This window comes from Glycine max, chromosome 19 (assembly GCF_000004515.6).
Source record: "Glycine max cultivar Williams 82 chromosome 19, Glycine_max_v4.0, whole genome shotgun sequence".
In the NCBI taxonomy this organism is placed as follows: Eukaryota; Viridiplantae; Streptophyta; class Magnoliopsida; order Fabales; family Fabaceae; genus Glycine; species Glycine max.
In genome coordinates this window covers 9,188,416-9,208,419 of record NC_038255.2, presented here as the reverse complement: position 1 = coordinate 9,208,419, position 20,004 = coordinate 9,188,416, and the positions used below count along the sequence as shown (strand labels likewise).

The following is a 20,004-nucleotide window of genomic DNA, read 5'->3' as shown; positions in this document are numbered from 1 at the left end:
CCTTGGACAAGAGTCTTTTCAACAAGGACATGCCCCTATGTATGATACATTGTAAACTGATTCAAAGAAACTTTTGTATCCGGGGTGCAAGAATTCTTTGACGTTGTTGTCAGTGGTGTTAAGTCTGGTTAATGTGAAGGTCAAATATGGGTGGAGTAACAAAAGTTTTAGTTCGCTGCTTCAAGTAGTACACAATATGCTTCCAGAGGAAAACACGTTGCCTAAAAGTTACTATCAGGCAAAGAAAATACTGTGTCCGATGGGTATGGAGTAACAGAAGATTCATGCTTGCCCAAATGACTGCATATGGTACAGACATCAATTTCAAGAAATGTCGAAATGCCCTAGGTGTGGGGTATCGCGGTACAAAGTCAAGGATGATAAGGAGTGTAGTAGTGATGAAAACTCAAAAAAGAGCCCCCCAGCGAAGATGTTGTGCTATCTTCCGATCATTCCAAGGTTTAAGCGTCTGTTTGCTAATGGAGATGAAACAAAAGACCTTACATGGTATGCAAATGGGAGAAACTGCAATGGAATGCTTCGTCATCCGGCTGATTCCTCGTAGTGGAAGAAGATAGATCGTTTGTATCCGAATTTCGGCAAAGAGGCAAGAAATCTTAGGCTTGGACTAGCCACTGATGGAATGAATCCATATGGTAGTTTCAGCACTCAACACAGTTCGTGGCCAGTTTTGCTAGTAACTTACAATTTGCCTCCTCGGTTATGCATGAAACGAAAATACTTGATGTTGTCTATGATGATAACGGGCCCAAGACAGCCAGGAAATGACATTGATTTTTATCTCAGTCCCTTGATTGAAAACTTGACAAAGTTGTGGGACGAGGGGGTTTTAGTGTTTGATGGGTTTCGAAATGAGACTTTTCATTTGCGTGCAATGCTTTTTTGTACCATTAATGATTTTCCGGAATATGGGAATTTGAGCGGTTACAATGTTAAGGGTCATCGTGCATGCCCCATCTGTGAAGAAGACACGAGCTACATACAACTGAAACATGGTAGAAAAACAGTGTACACTAGGCATCGACATTTCTAAAATCTTATCACCCTTACCGACGATTGAAAAAAGCATTTAATGGAAGTCAAGAGCATGAAAATGCACCAGTATCGTTGACTGGTGACTAGGTCTTCCAGTGGGTTCAACACCTGAATACAATATTTGGAATGACCCAAAAGAAGGACAAAAGTAAGACTTGCATATGGAAGAAAAGGTCGATTTTGTTTGATCTTCCATATTGGACTGATCTAGATGTTAGACATTGTATTGATGTTATGCATGTGGAGAAAAATGTAAGTGGTAGTGTCATTGGGACGCTCCTTAACATTCAAGGCAAGACGAAAGATGGTTTGAATACTCGTCAAGATCTAGTTGAGGTGGGTATACGAGCGTCATTACATCCAAGGTCTGATGGTAAAAATATATATTTGCCTCCAACTTGTCATACTTTTCCCAAAAAAGAGAAGATCAATTTTTGTTAGTGTCTACGCCGGGTCAAAGTCCCACAAGGATACTCTTTAAATATTAAGAGCCTTGTGCGCTTGAAGGATCTTAAGTTGGTAGGCTTAAAGTCTCACGATTGTCACGTCTTAATACAACAATTGTTATCCATGGCCATACGAGACATTTTGCTTAACAAAGTCAGGCTTGCCATAACTTGGTTGTGCTTTTTCTTCAATGCCATATGTAGGAAAGTCCTCGATCCTGTGAAGTTAGACGAGCTAGAAAATGAGGCTGCTATTATATTGTGTGAGTTGGAGATGTATTTTCCGCCTGCTTTCTGTGACATCATGGTTCACTTAATTGTTTATCTGGTCAAAGAAATCAAATGTTGTGATCCTGTTTATTTGCGGTGGATGTACTCGGTTGAGCGATACATGAAGATCTTAAAAGGGTACACCAAGAATTTGCATCGTCCGGAAGCATCTATTGTTGAAAGGTACATTGTAGAAGAAGCCATTGAATTTTGTTCAGAGTACATTGAAAAAGCTAAACCTGTTGGGCTTCCCGAGTCTCGGCATGATGAAAGAGTGAGAGGTAAGGATTCAAGAGGACTGCATGTCATTACTCCAAGTGTAGAAGATTTGCAACAAGCTCATTTGTATGTGTTGAATAACAGTAATGAAGTTTTACCATACATAGTTCGCCATGAAGGTTTAGTCAAACAAAGTAATCCAATAATGTCAAAGAACTGGGTGTTGAAAAAGCATAACAAGACTTTCCTAGATTGGTTTAAAGACACAATCTTGGCTGATGATAATGCTTTTGAAATGTTGAGAAAGCTAGCAGATGGGCCTAAAAGAAATGTTATAACTTGGCAAGGATACGATATAAACAAGTATTCCTTCTATACAAACGCACAAGACCAAAAAAGTACAATGCAAAAGAGTGGGGTTACCCTAAGGGTTGAATCTCAACACTTCGCTAGTGTACATGATGACAATCCCCATGTAGCTTCCATCCCTTACTTTGGTTTCATTCAAGAAATTTGGGAGCTTAACTATGTCAAATTCACTGTCTATGTTTTCAAATGTAAGTGGGTTGACAGTAATACCGACGTGCGGACCGATGATGTAGGATTTACGTTGGTGGATCTTAACAAACTCACTTACCAGAATGATCCTTTCATCATGGCAGAACAAGCGAAATAGGTATTTTATGTCGAAGACCCTTATGATCAAAGGTGGTTAGTGGTTCTACATGGGAAAACAATAGGTGTCAATGTTGAAGATGATGATTCATACATTAATACTTATGTTAGTCCTTTGTCCACACAAATGCCGCCTAATGTCATCGGAGAAGAAGAAGCTGACAACATTCATGCTAATCGTAATGATCATGATGAAGGAGAATTAACTAACATTTACTAATGTAATTTTTCATTTTGTACTTAATTTTTGTCCATTGAATTACATTGATACGCATTTCTTGTTGATAACATCCTAAATTAATGTTTTTTTTTTTACAGCCAAATGGCTATACTGCTCAGCTCTCCTTCGCCTCCTCCTCCTATTGGTGCAGCATCGCATTCGTCGTCTATGTTGAAGCAGACTAGAAAGGCCTCACGCCTAAGATCATTGGCAACTAGACCAATTGGGGAAAAGAGACCCTTGGTCCATATGGATCTTGCTACTGACAAAGCGGACAGTCCCCACATCAAGAAGTTAAGAACATATTAGGGGATCATCGCTCGTGATAAGATGGATGTCACATACGAGAATTGGAAGCACGTCCCTACTGCTCAGAAGGATTTAATACGGGAGGATATTCAGGTATCATGTAGTATTTCATGTTACATATTGTTTGTTAGCCAAATATTTGAATTTAGTAATAATAAAACCTAATTTACTCTTTGTCAGACTGAATTTGATATCCCTGAACCATCTGATGTAAGGACAAAAAAGAAAATACTTCAGACTGTGAGGGAGTGGTGGAGATAGTTTAAGTTTGATTTGACATTGAAATGGGCACTTGCAGTCGGCAAGGACAGTGTTGATGATACTGTATATGAAAAGTATGACATTAGCAACGAGAAATAGGCCCAATTTTGTCAGAGCTGCAGAGACCCTTCATGGGAGGTAACTAATTTGTGATTTTCATTTTTTCAACTTTAAATTCACTTATTATAATACATTGTAATCATGAGTTTCATTCATGTTGCATTTTTGTAGGATGTGCGAAAGAAAGCACAAGCCATCTAGAAGCAAAACACTGCCCCTCGCCTATTGTCTCGTAGGGGTTATGAATATTTAGAAAAGAAGTTGATAGATGAGAAGAGAAAGAAAAAACTAGAGGAAGCTGCTCAATTCGGAAGCACTGACACCGTCATTGATCCTCCATCTCTCATCAGACAACACGTGAAGTGGAAGCTGGCCTGCACCAAGAAAACTGGCCACATTGCGTCTGAGGCAGCAAAGGAAATTGCTGACAAGATTGTAAGTCACTTTCAATTCATAATTGTAATTATTTATTTTTAATGTGTGATTGATTAAACCAATAAATATGTTCTTCACAGGATTCGTTGGAGGAGTAGGCCTCACAGGGTTCCTTTGTCGCCCATGGACATCATGATGTACTGAATGTTGTCATTGGGCGACTAGAACACCCTGGTCGTGTGCGTGCTGCAGGAGCTGGTATAACCATCAAGCAATACTTTGGATCGGCTCCAAGGACCTCCTGCACGTCTTCCTCCATGGCTCCCGAAGACCTACAACACCTGACGCAACAAATCAGGGACCAACTGGAGGACTCGATCACAAAAAAAGTGACTCGACAGCTAATGTTATCCTTCAACCTAATGCAGTCCCAATTTCAGCCGTAGATGCAGTCACAAGGACTCGCACTGCCTTCTGAACTTGAGGTTGGTCCTTCAGTTGATCGTGTCAGCACAAAGAAGAGTTGTGTTGATCCTTCAGGGAACAATCCAGACACGGGTTACTCAGGCAAATGCGGGTTGTACATCAAAGAAAACCCTCCCCGCCTGGTTGCCCTAGGAAGAGTTTATGAGGGATCCACAATCGTTTACAACATTCCTTTGTTGCATGATCAAGTCAAGGTTGGTGTTGAGGAGGTTAGAGATGCAGATACTCCCATTCCTGTACCCACTGAAGAGGTTAAGGTTGTAGGACAGGCACTTAACACCTTCCTTGCTTGGTCGACACATCTTGTCAAGCGTTTATCAGAATAGGTATTCCAGTATCATCAAATGCTTATTTTTTTCCATTAAAGTGTTCACTGTGATTAAATTATGTTAATTAACTATGTTGGATAAACAGGGAGCTGTGGGACTCGTGAAACCTGTAGATAGGTCGGATCATGAGGTCGATGATCCCCTATGTCTAATGACATTGATCATCCCACAGCTTTTTCTGAAGCCATTGCAGGTTAAGTGGGATGCTACCTTGTTTGGCCTATTTAATGAAGACTTCCCCTTATACATAAAGCATGAAGATTTGTTTGAAATAGCACACAGGGGTCAATGTCTCAGCATCTCTGTTATACAGTTGTGGATTCTGTAAGTCAATTTAGATTATTGTTAATTACCTAACTTATTGTTTTACCTTCATACATAATTTACTTTGTGTTAACAACAATAGGTATATGACTGAGACAAGTATGCGAGTGGGGAATACCGATGTGTATGGATTCCTTGAGCCACAGTTCATCCAAAGATTTGGCCAATCACAATTTGAATCGAAAAGTTACATTAAGAACTGGATGCAAAATTCAAAATGGGATGTGCACCTAGGAGCCTACCTGAATGGGTAAGTTAAACTGAACAAATGAATTTAATTAATGTATAATAGTATAATAACCTATGTTGGTCTCCACTGCAGTGCACATAGGAAAATGGTCGCCATTTTGCCTAAGGAAAATGTTGTCATTTGGTTTTGTTCGTTGCATAATAGGCTAGACAACTACCTCAAAGGCATAATTAACATGTTAGTGTTGTTTTTCAATACATTTGCATTAGCATTACCTAGGTACATCAAAATTTTAATTGTACAATAAGTATCTATGTTTGTATTCAACAGTGCTTTGAAAGGACTTAAAGATACTCAACAAAGTAAATCCAAGCTTGCTATTAGGTGGATTGTTGTTAAAGTAAGTCATTTAAACAATGCTTCTACTTATATTTTAGTACTGTGTAGACTAATTTGTACTTAACGTTGAATATACAAACTTCATAATGTATTTAGTGTAATAGATAAAAAGGAAGCACTGAGTGTGGATATTATGTCATGCACTGGATGTCAACTATAATCTTAGGAAATTTTAAGAATAATTGGGAAATGGTAATTTTTAATTCACTAAATTTCATTTTGTTATGATTGCTATTACATTATTAACTTATGTTTTATTATATCATGCAATATTTCATTGATGCTAGACCATTGAAACCAGAGAGATTGAAGGCACTTCACATCTAGTGGGCAAAGTACTATTTGAAAGTTAAAAATGAAACTTAGGATGTTTAGGCAATTTTGTAATTGTAGTTTATATTTACTTACTTTACATTTTTTACAATTCATGTCTCAACATTAAATATGTTTTTAATTCATTGTAATTAGTAAATTTCTCACAGAATTCTTGGTAAAAGTTGTTTTAAAACAGAATGAAAATTATATGTTGTGTGGTCTGGTTTTAAAATTTGCAAGTTAATTTTGGATTTATTGAAAAAACAGACAACATATTAAAAAAATCCTAAAAATAACATCGATTTTTTAAAAAACCAATGTTAACTAACACTAACAACATTGGGTTTTTAAAAAACCGATGTTAACTGAAACTAACAACATCGATTGTTTAAATGACAAATGTTATATGATAAGAATTATCAAAAAAGAAAGTTATATATCTACATATCAATATCGATTTTTTAAAAAACCGATCTTAACGATAATACTTTCAGCATCGGTACTTTCAACATCAATTAATAACTGATGTTGAAAGTCTTAAATAACCAATGTAAAAACCTTATTTTTTAGTAGTATTAAAATTACCTATATTGACAAACAACCGAAATAATGGAGGAAAGAGGGTTGGAGTCTAGTTTGTCACTTTAATAGCCTGATTAACAAGTTCTGCAAAACTAGAGAGGTGGACCAAGCAAACACATGGGTGGGGTAGTTTGGAAAAATTGGGGGGATTAAAATAACTGTCCAGATTTTATAAAACCATACAAGTTATTTGTTTTGTAAATTTCCTCCAATAAAAAATTGCCATTGTATCCAAAACAGGAATACTCCCACCTCAGTCCAACCGGACATCATTTGAGTGGTTGGGCAAAATGTTTTAATGTTATAAAATACTGGTGGGAAAAAAAAGACAGATACTTTTTATTATTTCTTACTAAAAAAATAAAGTTTGATATTTTATATTGTTTTCTTTTCTCTTATTTTACATTAAATAACTTTATATTAATTAAAAAAATCAAAAATCAAAATATATACAAATGTAAAGAGGTGGGAACGTAATACCGAATAAAATAGAGTGACAAAAAAAATCAAGATAGAATAATAGATATATGATTACTCAGAAAAAAAAAATGTCGGCAAAAAAATAGATGTGATTTACAGCGCTTAAAAAATTAATCTCTTCCTTCATTAAAAAAAAATAATGTCTTGTTATAGTTGACTGTTCTTTTTGCCTTATTTCATTTTAAGAGTGGATGTTTTGGAGTGGTGTGCGTTAAAAGTAGCTTTCATCATTTTCCACGTTCACACTTGCAGAGCAACATTTATAGTTTTTCATGAGTCAAAAAAGTAAGCACAATGAACATTCACAATCATAGAATCATATTAACCTTTCTTCTTAGTTCTCATGGCTAGGCAATCATCCTCATCTTCCTTTAGTTACAGATTCACCAACGATGTGTTCCTCAGCTTCCGAGGGAAAGATACTCGTCACAGTTTTACCGGCAATCTCTATAAAGCACTCTCTGAAAGAGGAATTAACACCTTCATCGATGACAAGAAGCTCCCTAGAGGGGACGAAATCACGTCAGCACTTGAGAAGGCAATTGAAGAGTCCAGAATATTCATCATCGTGCTCTCTGAAAACTATGCATGGTCCTCCTTCTGCTTAAACGAACTTGATTACATCCTTAAGTTTATTAAGGGGAAGGGCCTATTGGTTTTGCCAGTTTTTTATAAGGTTGATCCTTCTGATGTGAGAAACCACACAGGTAGTTTTGGAGAGTCATTGGCTTATCATGAAAAGAAGTTCAAAAGTACTAATAACATGGAGAAGCTGGAAACATGGAAGATGGCTCTGAACCAAGTGGCTAATTTATCTGGTTACCATCATTTCAAACATGGGTACCCTTCCTTGCCAATCTTTTAACTTATTTTATCCTTATTCATTAATTTTCACTTGTCTAATTGTATTTTATGTTTAGGTTTAATATTAATTGGATTCCTATACTTATCCGCACTTTACTGTTTTGACCCTATACATCAAAATTGCAACTTTTAGTTTCTAAATGAGCAAATTTTTTGCATTTTGGTATTGCGATTAAGACAGTAACTAACGTGCGTGGCTGACAGTATTCTTGTGATGACTGCCACAGCAATCTGATTATTTTACACCGCCGGAAAAATTTTGTAGTAGTTTTACAGCGGCCAAAACAACTATCCGGCAGGGACCAAAATATATATCATCCGGTCCTTTTTATAAGAAGGACTGGAGGGAGTATTAAAATTGCTTGTCTAGGAACTAACACATACATTTTCTTGAGTATAGGGTCAAAGCAGGAAACTGTAGACAAATATAGAGACAAGAATAATAATTAAGCATGATGTCGAAATTTAAAGGGATGAAAACACTTTATTATCTTCAACAACATGCATACATATCAAGATATGGAGATGACATGTTTTGTATGTTTTGTTTGACTTCTCACAAATTTCTCTGATTGAATAGGGAAGAATACGAATATCAATTTATTCAGAGGATTGTTGAGTTGGTCTCTAAGAGGATTAATCGTGCTCCTTTGCATGTTGCGGATTATCCAGTTGGACTAGAGTCACGAATACAAGAAGTAAAAATGCTTCTGGATGTTGGATCTGATGATGTCGTCCACATGGTGGGGATCCATGGGCTTGGTGGAATAGGCAAAACGACACTTGCTGCCGCAATTTATAATTCCATTGCTGACCATTTTGAAGCTTTGTGTTTCCTTGAAAACGTGAGAGAAACTTCAAAAACACATGGGTTACAGTATCTCCAAAGAAACCTTCTTTCTGAAACAGTTGGAGAGGATGAGTTAATAGGTGTCAAACAAGGTATTTCGATAATACAACATAGGCTCCAACAAAAGAAGGTTCTTTTGATTCTAGATGATGTTGACAAAAGGGAACAACTACAGGCGCTTGTTGGAAGACCTGATTTGTTTTGTCCTGGCAGTAGAGTCATCATCACAACTCGGGACAAACAATTGCTAGCATGTCACGGTGTTAAAAGAACATATGAGGTGAATGAACTGAATGAAGAATATGCTCTTCAATTACTAAGTTGGAAAGCTTTCAAGTTGGAGAAAGTCAATCCATGTTACAAGGATGTTTTGAATCGAACAGTAACTTATTCTGCGGGCCTTCCGTTGGCTTTAGAAGTAATAGGTTCCAACTTATCAGGAAGAAATATAGAACAATGGAGATCTACTTTAGATCGATACAAAAGAATCCCTAATAAAGAGATCCAAGAGATACTTAAAGTGAGTTATGATGCTTTGGAAGAAGATGAGCAAAGTGTTTTTCTTGATATTTCTTGTTGCTTAAAAGAATATGATTTGAAAGAGGTCCAAGATATACTTCGTGCCCATTATGGTCATTGCATGGAACATCATATTAGAGTGTTGCTTGAAAAATCTCTTATAAAAATTAGTGATGGCTACATTACACTACATGACTTGATAGAGGACATGGGTAAAGAAATTGTTCGGAAAGAATCTCCCCGAGAGCCTGGGAAACGTAGCAGGTTATGGCTCCATACAGATATAATTCAAGTTTTAGAAGAAAACAAGGTGAATAAGATTGATACATGTGGATGGTTTAGTTTTTCATCTTTAACCTTTAATTGTCTCTTTTGATTGTTATATGCCCATGTCACGATTATTTTTTTGCTTTCTAATATGTACATTTATGAAAATATGCATGTTGAAGTCATGATATTTACCCTTGTATTGTGGTTGATTCATGATTTTTATGTTAAAAGGGAACTAGTCAGATTGAAATCATATGTACGGATTTCTCCTTATTTGAAGAAGTAGAGATAGAATGGGATGCAAATGCCTTCAAGAAGATGGAAAATCTCAAAACACTTATTATCAAAAATGGTCATTTCACCAAAGGTCCCAAACATCTGCCTGATACTTTAAGAGTATTAGAATGGTGGAGATATCCTTCACAAAGTTTTCCATCTGATTTTCGTCCGAAGAAACTTGCTATATGCAAGTTACCCAACAGTGGGTATACATCACTTGAGTTGGCTGTCTTGTTAAAAAAGGCAAGTGTATTGAGTTCATTTCCTTGATTTTGTATCGTAATAAGTTGCTTTAAGGCTATTCATTTGTTTTATTTATATGCTTTAGGTTAATAAATTCTCTTTTAGTTTATTTATTTGCTTCCTTTTTTCCACTTTTTATGTTGCAGAAGTTTGTGAATCTTACAAATCTAAATTTTGACTCATGTCAACATTTAACACAGATACCTGATGTATCTTGTGTCCCAAAATTGGAAAAATTGTCATTTAAAGATTGTGATAATTTACATGCAATTCACCAGTCAGTAGGGCTCTTGGAAAAACTCAGAATCTTAGACGCAGAAGGTTGCTCCAGGCTTAAGAATTTTCCCCCCATCAAGTTGACCTCTCTTGAGCAACTCAGGCTTGGGTTTTGTCACAGTCTTGAGAGTTTTCCAGAAATATTAGGAAAGATGGAAAATATAATACATCTTAACTTGAAACAAACTCCTGTTAAAAAATTTCCACTTTCATTTCGAAATCTTACTCGGCTTCACACATTGTTTGTGTGTTTCCCTCGAAACCAGACAAATGGTTGGAAGGACATTCTCGTTTCTAGCATTTGCACGATGCCAAAAGGCTCACGGGTCATAGGTGTGGGATGGGAAGGGTGTGAATTCAGTAAAGAGGATGAGGGTGCAGAGAATGTGAGCTTAACCACATCTTCAAACGTTCAATTTCTTGATCTCAGAAACTGCAACCTGTCAGATGATTTTTTTCCGATAGCTCTCCCATGCTTTGCTAATGTAAAGGAGTTAGACCTATCAGGGAATAATTTCACAGTTATTCCCGAATGCATCAAAGAATGCCGCTTTTTAACAGTACTTTGCTTGAATTATTGTGAGCGACTTCGAGAAATTAGAGGGATTCCTCCAAACTTGAAATATTTCTATGCAGAAGAATGCCTATCCTTGACTTCCTCATGCAGAAGCATGTTACTCAGTCAGGTATTGTTTTTTGTGTATTTGATTTGGTCACTGATAGTGTATTTAATATTGCTAAACTTAGCGATGTATTTATGACCAACAGGAACTGCATGAGGCTGGAAGAACCTTCTTCTATTTGCCAGGAGCCAAGATTCCAGAGTGGTTTGATTTCCAAACATCGGAATTTCCAATTTCTTTCTGGTTTCGTAACAAATTCCCTGCCATTGCTATTTGTCATATTATCAAACGGGTGGCTGAGTTTTCCTCATCGAGAGGTTGGACATTTAGACCCAACATTAGAACCAAGGTGATCATCAATGGCAATGCAAATTTGTTTATCCCTGTGGTGTTGGGAAGTGATTGCTCATGTCTTTTTGATCTGCGGGGTAAAAGAGTAACAGATAATTTAGATGAAGCACTTTTAGAAAATGAATGGAACCATGCAGAAGTTACATGTCCAGGTTTTACTTTTACTTTTGCCCCAACCTTTATAAAAACTGGACTACATGTATTGAAACAGGAAAGTGACATGGAGGATATTCGATTCTCTGATCCTTGTAGAAAAACAAAATTGGATAATGATTTCAATAGTTCAAAACCAGAAAATCAAAGATGGGTGGGCAATGATGTTGCCAAGACACAAGTTGTGCAGCAGCAAAAACTTATGGGCTCTTTTTTGTCACGCATGTGGCACTGGGCACTAGTGTTTCTCATTTCTTTCCTAGTGTTTCTCATTTCTTGCCGCCGCAACAATCAATGATTGGATAATGTGCAAGAGGATTCAAGTTCAATGGATTTGATGCAGATAAGAGAGAACACTTACTTGAAACTGATTTATGTTTTGTAGTCAAGTTTGGTTTTGGATATTTAACTTTTCTTTGGTTTCAATGAAAATATATTGTTCATTATTTTATATTTGAGTCTTTTCATACATTCCTCTGAATCAGTGTTTATTGTTCCATATTTTACTTTGTACCCTGAAATTTCTGGTTTTAGATAAGTCTCAACTTAATGCTTGGTATATAGTCGAAACCTCTCTCCATCACATTTTAATATTTCATTAAAATTGGTGACAAAATCTCTCGATAATTTATCTTTCTTAAATCACCCATGTTCAAGAGAATTCTAAAACTTGGCTGTTGTCTTCAACTATCTTACTAGATATGACTGCTACTTTATTTTGCAAATTTTAATTGATCATTTCGATTTCCAAAGCGCAAAAAACAGGCTTCTGTTTTTTTCAGTTATTTCTTTCATAAATATAAACTGAGAAAGTATACGCTTCCCCGGTAGTTTAAAGCTGAAAGTTGAATTTTGTCCTTAAATTAAGTGTACTAAACTACAAAAATAAATAAATTGAGAACACATTATAATTAGAAGCGAGAAGCATAAGCGTTCCAAGTCTTCTGACCTTTATCACCTTCATCAATAATTCAGAGAAGCTCTCAAAGTTTACCAACAGAAGCTTTCCGAAGGTGTTTAAATTTACAACTTTTTTCCCCAGTTATGTTAGAGGCGTAGGAATTAATGTTACTAAAACCAAATTGCTAGTCAAATTGCAGCTGAGCTTGTGATTTCTTCAGCATAAAATCATATTCAAATAGTATTCACCATTCTTGGCTTGTCCATTCATTTTGTGTTTAATTAATCATTGAATTTAGAAGTACATGGTGATAAATTTTGTACACCACAAACAGGATAAAAGTATATTTAATTTAATTAGGTTAATAATCTCCGGTCTTAGCTCTTTCCATGATTTAGCAAATGAATTTGACAGCAGCACTCATAGTTTCAATTGCAAGGAATACTTTTAGTCTTTAGCACACTCACTTTAGATGGAATGGATATTATTGTCTAATGTGTTTAGACTAGGGACTATATATATATATATATATATATATATATTATATCAAATTCTATCCATCATAAAAATGATTCCATAGTATCAAGATATAAATATACTCTCAACAACTTTATAATCGAAACTGTTACCAAATTTGATTAAGTCAAGTGGCTGAGAAAACAAAAGAAGTGAGTGGGAAAAATTAGAACTGTAGAAGCAAGCTTCATGATGTTGAATCAAGATTGATTCAAGGAGTTTTGATGATAACAAAGATGATGACAAAAAGCCCAAGAGAATGAGTTCAAGATTGATTTCAAGATTGAGTCAAGAACACTTCAAGAATCAAGGGAAATTTGAATTCAAGAATCAAGAATCAAGTTTCAAGAATCAAGAATAGACAAGTTGAAGATTCAAGAATCAAGAAAAGACTCAATCAAGATAAGTACTAAAAAGTTTTTCAAAACATTGAATAGCACATGAATTTTTCACAAAACCTTTTACCAAAGAGTTTTTACTCTCTGGTAATCGATTACCAGATTATTGTAATCGATTATCAGTAGCAAAATTGTTTTCAAAAAGCTTTCAACTGAATTTACAACGTTCCAATTGATTTCAAAATGGTGTAATCGATTACAATGATTTGGTAATCGATTACCAGTGTGTTTGAACATTGAAATTCAAATTCAATTGTGAAGAATCACATCCTTTCACAAAAAAGCTTTGTGTAATCGATTACAATGATTTGGTAATCAATTACCAGTGATAAGTTCTGAACAAAAATCAAAAGATGTAACTCTTCCAATGGTTTTCAAGTTTTTCTAAAAGTTATAACTTTTCAAATGGTTTTCAGATTTTCTAAAGGTTATAACTCTTCCAATGGTTTTCTTGACTAGACTTGAAGAGTCTATAAAAGCAAGACCTTGACTTGCATTTTAATAACTTTTCTAATTGATTTTTGAATATCTTCTTCTTCTTCCTTTGCCAAAAGCTTTCAAAAGTTTTCTGGTTTTCCAAACCTTGAAAACAAAACTGTGCTATTCATCTTTTTCATTCCCTTCTCCCTTTGCCAAAAAGAATTCGCCAAGGACTAACCGCCTGAATTCTTTTTGTGTCTCTCTTCTCCCTTTTCCAAAAGAACAAAGGACTAACCGTCTAAATTCTTTTGTGTCTCCCTTCTCCCTTGTCAAAGAATTCAATAAGACACAGTCTGAGAATTCTTTTGATTCCTCCCTTTCCCATAAATAAAAGATTTCAAAGGACTAACCGCCTGAAAATTCTTTTGTTTCCCCATTCACAAAGTTTCAAAGGACTAACCGCCCGAGAACTTTGTCTTAACACATTGGAGGGTACATCCTTTGTGGTACAAGTAGAGGGTACATCTACTTGGGTTGTTGACTGAGAACAAGAGAGGGTACATCTCTTGTGGATTAGTTCTAGTGGAGGGTACATCCACTAGATTGTTCAAAGAGAACAAGGGAGGTTACATCCCTTATGGATCTTTGCTTGTAAAGGAATTTTACAAGGTTGAAAAGAAATCTCAAGGACCGCAGGTCGCTTGGGGACTGGATGTAGGCACGGATTGTTGCCGAACCAGTATAAAACTCGTGTGTTTGTTTCCTTCTTCCCTACTCTTTTAATTTTCGTTGTGCACTTTAATTACCGTTTTTACTTTTGATTAAGTTTCTTTTCTATTCTTCATTTACTTAACAACATAGTAAAAGCCTAAGAAGAGTAAATTTTTAATTTGTAAAGGTCTAGTAATAATTAATTCAACCCCCCCCCCCCCTTCTTAATTATTCTGAGGCTACTTGATCTAACAAGAACCACTTTAATTTGATTTCAAAATCAAAACTAACATTCTCCCTCCCACCACTTGGGTACAATGTTTCTCACATTATGATATCTACAACCCTGATAACTTTATGCTCACACCTAAGATGCTAACCATATGAATCACGACGGTAGCTTATCTAAAAATGATTATTAACTTCGATGTATTACAATATAATCACTCTTAGTAATAATAACAATTTAACTTAATGAACATGTTCAATATTTATTGAGTCCAAATTACATGTCTTTCTCAACAAAAATGTATACAGCAAAATGAGAAGACAAACAAATAACTAAAGTTTCACTAAAAAAAGGAACTTTATATGACAGAATCAAGTCTCATACTCTTAACATGATCCTTAAATGACTTTGTTTGCATGCCTTTTGTCAATGGATCTGCACTCATTAGTTCAGTACTGATGTTTTCAATGATGATTTCATTTTCTTTGACACGTTCCTTCATGGTTAAATGCTTAGTATCAATGTGCTTACTTCGACTTCCACTTTTATTGTTTTAAGCCAGAAAATAACAGTTGAATTATCACAATATATCTTTAACGGTCTAGGAATCTAGGAAGAGAATAAATCACTTGTAGACCAGCCATGAAACTTTTTAACCAAATACCTTATGATGTCGATTCAAATAATCAAATAAACTCAGCCTCCATGCTAGAAGTAGCAACTAATGATTTTTTTGCACTTCTCCAAGATATTGCTCCATTAGCCATCATGAAGATGTATCTAGATGTCGACCTATAAGAGTCAACGCAACCAACAAAATTCGAGTCTGAGTAGCCATCAACTTCTAAATTGTTGGATCTTTGATTCCATCAAGATATCTTAACATTGTCTTTGTAGCTGTCTAGTGCTATATTCCTGGATTACTTTGATATCTGCCAAACATTCCAACCACAAAGCAATGTCAGGTCTTGTACACACCTACGCATACATAAGGCTTCCTACAACATAAGCACGTGGAATGCTTCTGATGCAATCCTACCCCGTAAGGGCACTGGATAGAAGACTCCAAGAAGATTAGGACAAAGATGCAAGAGAAGGCCTTAGGGTTCTCATGAGCCTTAGGGTAGATTTCGGGCCCATAGGCTAAGTATGAGCCCGCTTATCTTTATACATATTAGATTAATGTTTTATTATTTTTGGGCCTTGTATTTAGGGCTCCATAATATAGATAAGGTACCCTAGAAATGTAGGATTTTTCAGTCCTTCTATTTTAGGGCACCTAGACTAATTTTTGTATTACGGGTAGTTTTGTAATTTCACATGCATTAAGTGAATATTTGATGTGTGTGGTTGGAAATAAATTTAATTGAATTGGGAGAAGCCAAATCCAATTAAATTTTAGAGGGGGAGGAGAGCATTTGCTTGCTACACCCCATTGCCACATCATATAGTCACACTTTGTGCATGTCCTTCATGCTTTACATGCCTCATGACACCTCAGCACACTTAGTGGAGAATATTGGACTTGATCTTGGATTAGTGGGCTGAATCATAGCTAAAATTCACTAATCATAATTAGTGAAATTTTGGCTCCACAAATTCAAGTGAAATTTGAATAGAAATTCAAATTTCCCTCCAATTTTGTGTGACACTTAGGCTATAAATATAGGTAATGTGTGTGTATTTTTTCAACTTTGATCATTCAAAAATTAAACTTCAGATTTCAAAACTCTTTTAGAGCACAAAATTTCATGCTCTTTTCTTTCTCTCCCTTTATTCATCTCCTTCTTCCTCCAAGCTCTTATCCATGGCCTCCTATGGTGGTGAGCTTCTTCTAGACTCATTTTCTCCTTGAAGTGGTGTCTCCTCTCTTTCTTCCTTCTCCATTCCGCTGCCATTCATCTTCCAAGAAGCAAAGGAATACTTTGATGAAGAAGATCCTAGGCCTACAAGCTCCAATGGAGCTTACATCATGTGGTATCAGGGCATCTTCATCTAGGTGTTGAGGAAAGAATCCCTGAGTTTCAAGAACGTATGGATTTGAGGTCAAATCATTTTCAAGGTGGAGGGAATGATGCAACCATACCCCCCAAGGGCATTGGATAAAAGACTCCAAGAAGATTGGGCTAGAGATGTAAGAGAACGTCCTAAGGTTCTCATGAACCCTAAGGTAGATTTTGGGCCCATGGGCTAAGTATGAGCCCACTTATCTTTATACATATTAGATTAGGATTTCATTATTTTTTGGCCTTGTATTTAGGGCTCCATAATGTAGGTAGGGTATCCTAGAAATGTAGGATTTTTCAGTCCTTGTATTTTAGGGCACCTAGACTAGTTTTTGTATTAGGGGTAGTTTTGTAATTTCACATGCATTAAGTGAATATTTGATGTGTGTGTTGAGAAATAAATTTAATTGAATTGGGAGAAGCCCAATCCAATTAAATTTTAGATGGGGAGGTGAGCATTAGTTTGCTACACCCTATTGTCACATCATATAGTCACACTTTGTGCATGTCCTTCATGCTTTACATGCCTCATGACACCTCAGCACACTTAGTGGAGAATATTGGACTTGATCTTGGATTAGTTGGCTGAATCATAGCTAAAATTCACTAATCATAATTAGTGAAATTTTGGCTCCACAAATTCAAGTGAAATTTGAATAGAAATTCAAATTTCCCTCCAATTTTGTGTGACACTTAGGCTATAAATATAGGTAATGTGTGTGCAATTTTTCAACTTTGATCATGTGAAAATTAAACTTCAGATTTCAGAGCTCTTGTAGAGCAAAAAATTTTGTGCTCTTCTCTTCCTCTCCCTTCATTAATCTCTTTCTTCCTCCAAGCTCTTATCCATGGCCTCCTATGGTGGTGAGCTTCTTCTAGACTCATCTTCTCCTTGAAGTGGCGTCTCCTCTCTCTCTTTTCCTTTTCTATTCCGCTGCCATTCATCTTCCAAGAAGCAATGGAATCTATTGATGAATAAGATCCTAGGCCTACAAGCTCCAATGGAGCTTATATCAGCTTTTCATTTGTTCCCTTTCAAGCTCATCTTTAGGACATTGATTCAAATTGAATCTATCGCCTTTCACAATATGTGCCATGTTGGGTGAACAATCTTTCTAGAAATTTAATAATATAGGCCTTTTGAGACAAGCCTAGAATCCCTTGAGATCAATCTCTATGAAATTGTTCTCTTTTGTCAACATCATCTAGAATCAAAAGAATCTTCTTTTGCCGAAGCTTATGTTGTATTATGGAAATTCCTTGTTTGACACCTATTAACTTATCCTCTGCAATTGTTTCAGAAAGAAGGTTGCTTTGGAGATGTTCTAACCCATGTTTTTTTTTAACTTTCTCTCACATTTTCAAGGAAACACAAAGCTTCAAAATGGTCAGCAATGGAATTATAAATTGCAGTAGAAAATGTCATTTTACCTACTCCACCCAGCCCATGTATCCCTAGCATGTGGACGACATCATCAGATCCAACATCCAGAAGCTCTTTAACTTCTTGCATTTGTGACTCTAGTCCAACTGGATAATCCGCAACATGTAAAGGAGCACGATTAATCTCCTTAGAGACCAACTCAATAATCCTTTGAATAAACTCATATTTGTATTCTTCCCTATTTAATCAGAGAAATTTGTGAGAAGTCAAACAAAACATGTCATCTTCATATCTTGATATGTATGTATGTTGTTGAAGATAATAAAGATTTTTCATCCCTTTAAATCTCAACATTATGTGTAATTATTATTCTTGTCTCTATATTTGTCTAGACTTTTCTGTTTTGACCCTATATGCAAGAAAATGTATGCTTTAGCTCCTAGACAAGCAAATTTAATTTTCCCTCCCGTCCTTCTGATAAAAAGGACCGGATGATATGTATTTTGGTCCCTACAGGTTAGTTGTCTAAATCACTATAAATCTACTACAAAATTTTTGTGGTTGTGTAAAATAATCAGATTTTTGTGGCAGTCATCACAAAAATATTGTCAGCCACGTTAGTAACTGTCTTAATCGCTGGACCAAAATGCAAAAATTTGTTCATTCAGAAACTAAAAGTTGCAATTTTGATGTATCGGGTCAAAACATTAAAGTGTGGATAAGTATAGGAATCCAATTAATAATTAAACCTAAACATAAAATACAATTAGACAAGTGAAAATTAATGAATAAGGATAAAATAAGTTAAAAGATTGACCAGGAAGGGTACCTATGTTTGAAATGATGGTAACCAGAAAAATTAGCCACTTGGTTCAAAGCCATCTTCCATGTTTCTAGCTTCTCCATGTTATTAGTACTTTTGAACTTCTTTTCATCATTAGCCAACGCCTTTCCAAAACTACCTGTGTGGTTTCTCACATCAACCTTATAAAAAAACTGGCAAAACCAATAGGCCCTTGCCCTTAATAAAACTTAAGGATGTAATCAAGTTCGTTTAAGCAGAAGGAGGAAGATGCATAGCTTTCAGAGACCATGATGATGAATATTTTGGACTCTTCAATTGCCTTCTCAAGTGTTGAGGTGATTTTCTCCCCTCTAAGGAGCTTCTTCTCATCCATGAAGGTGTGAATTCCCCAGTCAGAGAGAGCTTTATAGAGATTGTCGGTAAAACTATGACGAGTATCTTCCCCTCAAAAGTTGAGGAACACATCGTTTTCGAATTTGTAACTAAAGGAAGATGAGGATGATTGCATAGAAATAAGAACTAAAAAAGGTTAATTAGTTAACTTATTATGATTGTGAATTGAGTGTTGGGTCACCAAAGACATTCAAGAATGTTCTCATTGACCTTGTGGTATATGCATTTATCCATAATGTTCTCAACAAAACCAAATGATGAGATGACACTATGGAATTTCAAATACCATTGACATGATGCATGTTGTAGTCCATATATTGATTTCTTGAGCTTTTAAACCAAGTGAGCCCCATCACTATAGGAAAAGCCTTCAGGTTGTGTCATATAAACTTCTTTTTCCAAGTCATTGTTAGTTGCTATTCATAAGTTAGTTTGGTGTTGAAAATTTGAAGGAAATAGCAATATGCCTCCAATTTATTTTTCTTTTTGTAGAAATTGTACATATTTTCTTTATTGAGTGATTTTATAGAGTAGAAACTCCAATTTTGTGACCTAATGTTGAATCCAACTCAATTTCAAGCCCAAGAAGAGAAGGTAAAAGTTGTTGATGACTCGCTTAGTGAGGCAGATTGGCTAAGCGAGATGCATCCGCTTAGCGAGGCATCTAGCTCGCTTAGCAGATAGGAAACCCTAGAAGAGGACAAGTTAGAGATCTGCACGCCCAGTGCGTAGCCAGCCTGCCTGTGGCGTCCCTAAATAATGACTGGTTTAATGGTAATAATTTAAATAACATCAACCATGGGAATTTTTTTTCTTT

The 20,004-nt window shown here is 35.8% G+C and overlaps 1 protein-coding gene across 1 annotated transcript; it reads left to right on the top strand.

The window, feature by feature from the left end:
• Positions 1–7,190: 7,190 nt before the first annotated feature.
• On the top strand, positions 7,191–11,875 carry LOC100792320 (TMV resistance protein N). Its single transcript, XM_003553308.5, has 5 exons — positions 7,191–7,836; positions 8,441–9,539; positions 9,731–10,021; positions 10,168–10,983; positions 11,066–11,875. The coding sequence occupies exons 1-5, from the start codon at positions 7,340–7,342 to the stop codon at positions 11,720–11,722; spliced, it is 3,360 nt and encodes a 1,119-aa protein (XP_003553356.1). The 5' UTR covers positions 7,191–7,339; the 3' UTR covers positions 11,723–11,875.
• The last annotated feature ends 8,129 nt before the right edge of the window (positions 11,876–20,004 follow it).

Coding starts and splice junctions, on each gene's coding strand:
- LOC100792320 (XM_003553308.5), top strand. CDS start 7,340: ATGGCTAGGCAATCATCCTCATCTTCCTTTAGTTACAGATTCACCAAC. Junction 9,540..9,730: donor AAGTTTTAGAAGAAAACAAG/GTGAATAAGATT, acceptor TTATGTTAAAAG/GGAACTAGTCAGATTGAAAT. Junction 10,022..10,167: donor TGGCTGTCTTGTTAAAAAAG/GCAAGTGTATTG, acceptor TTTATGTTGCAG/AAGTTTGTGAATCTTACAAA.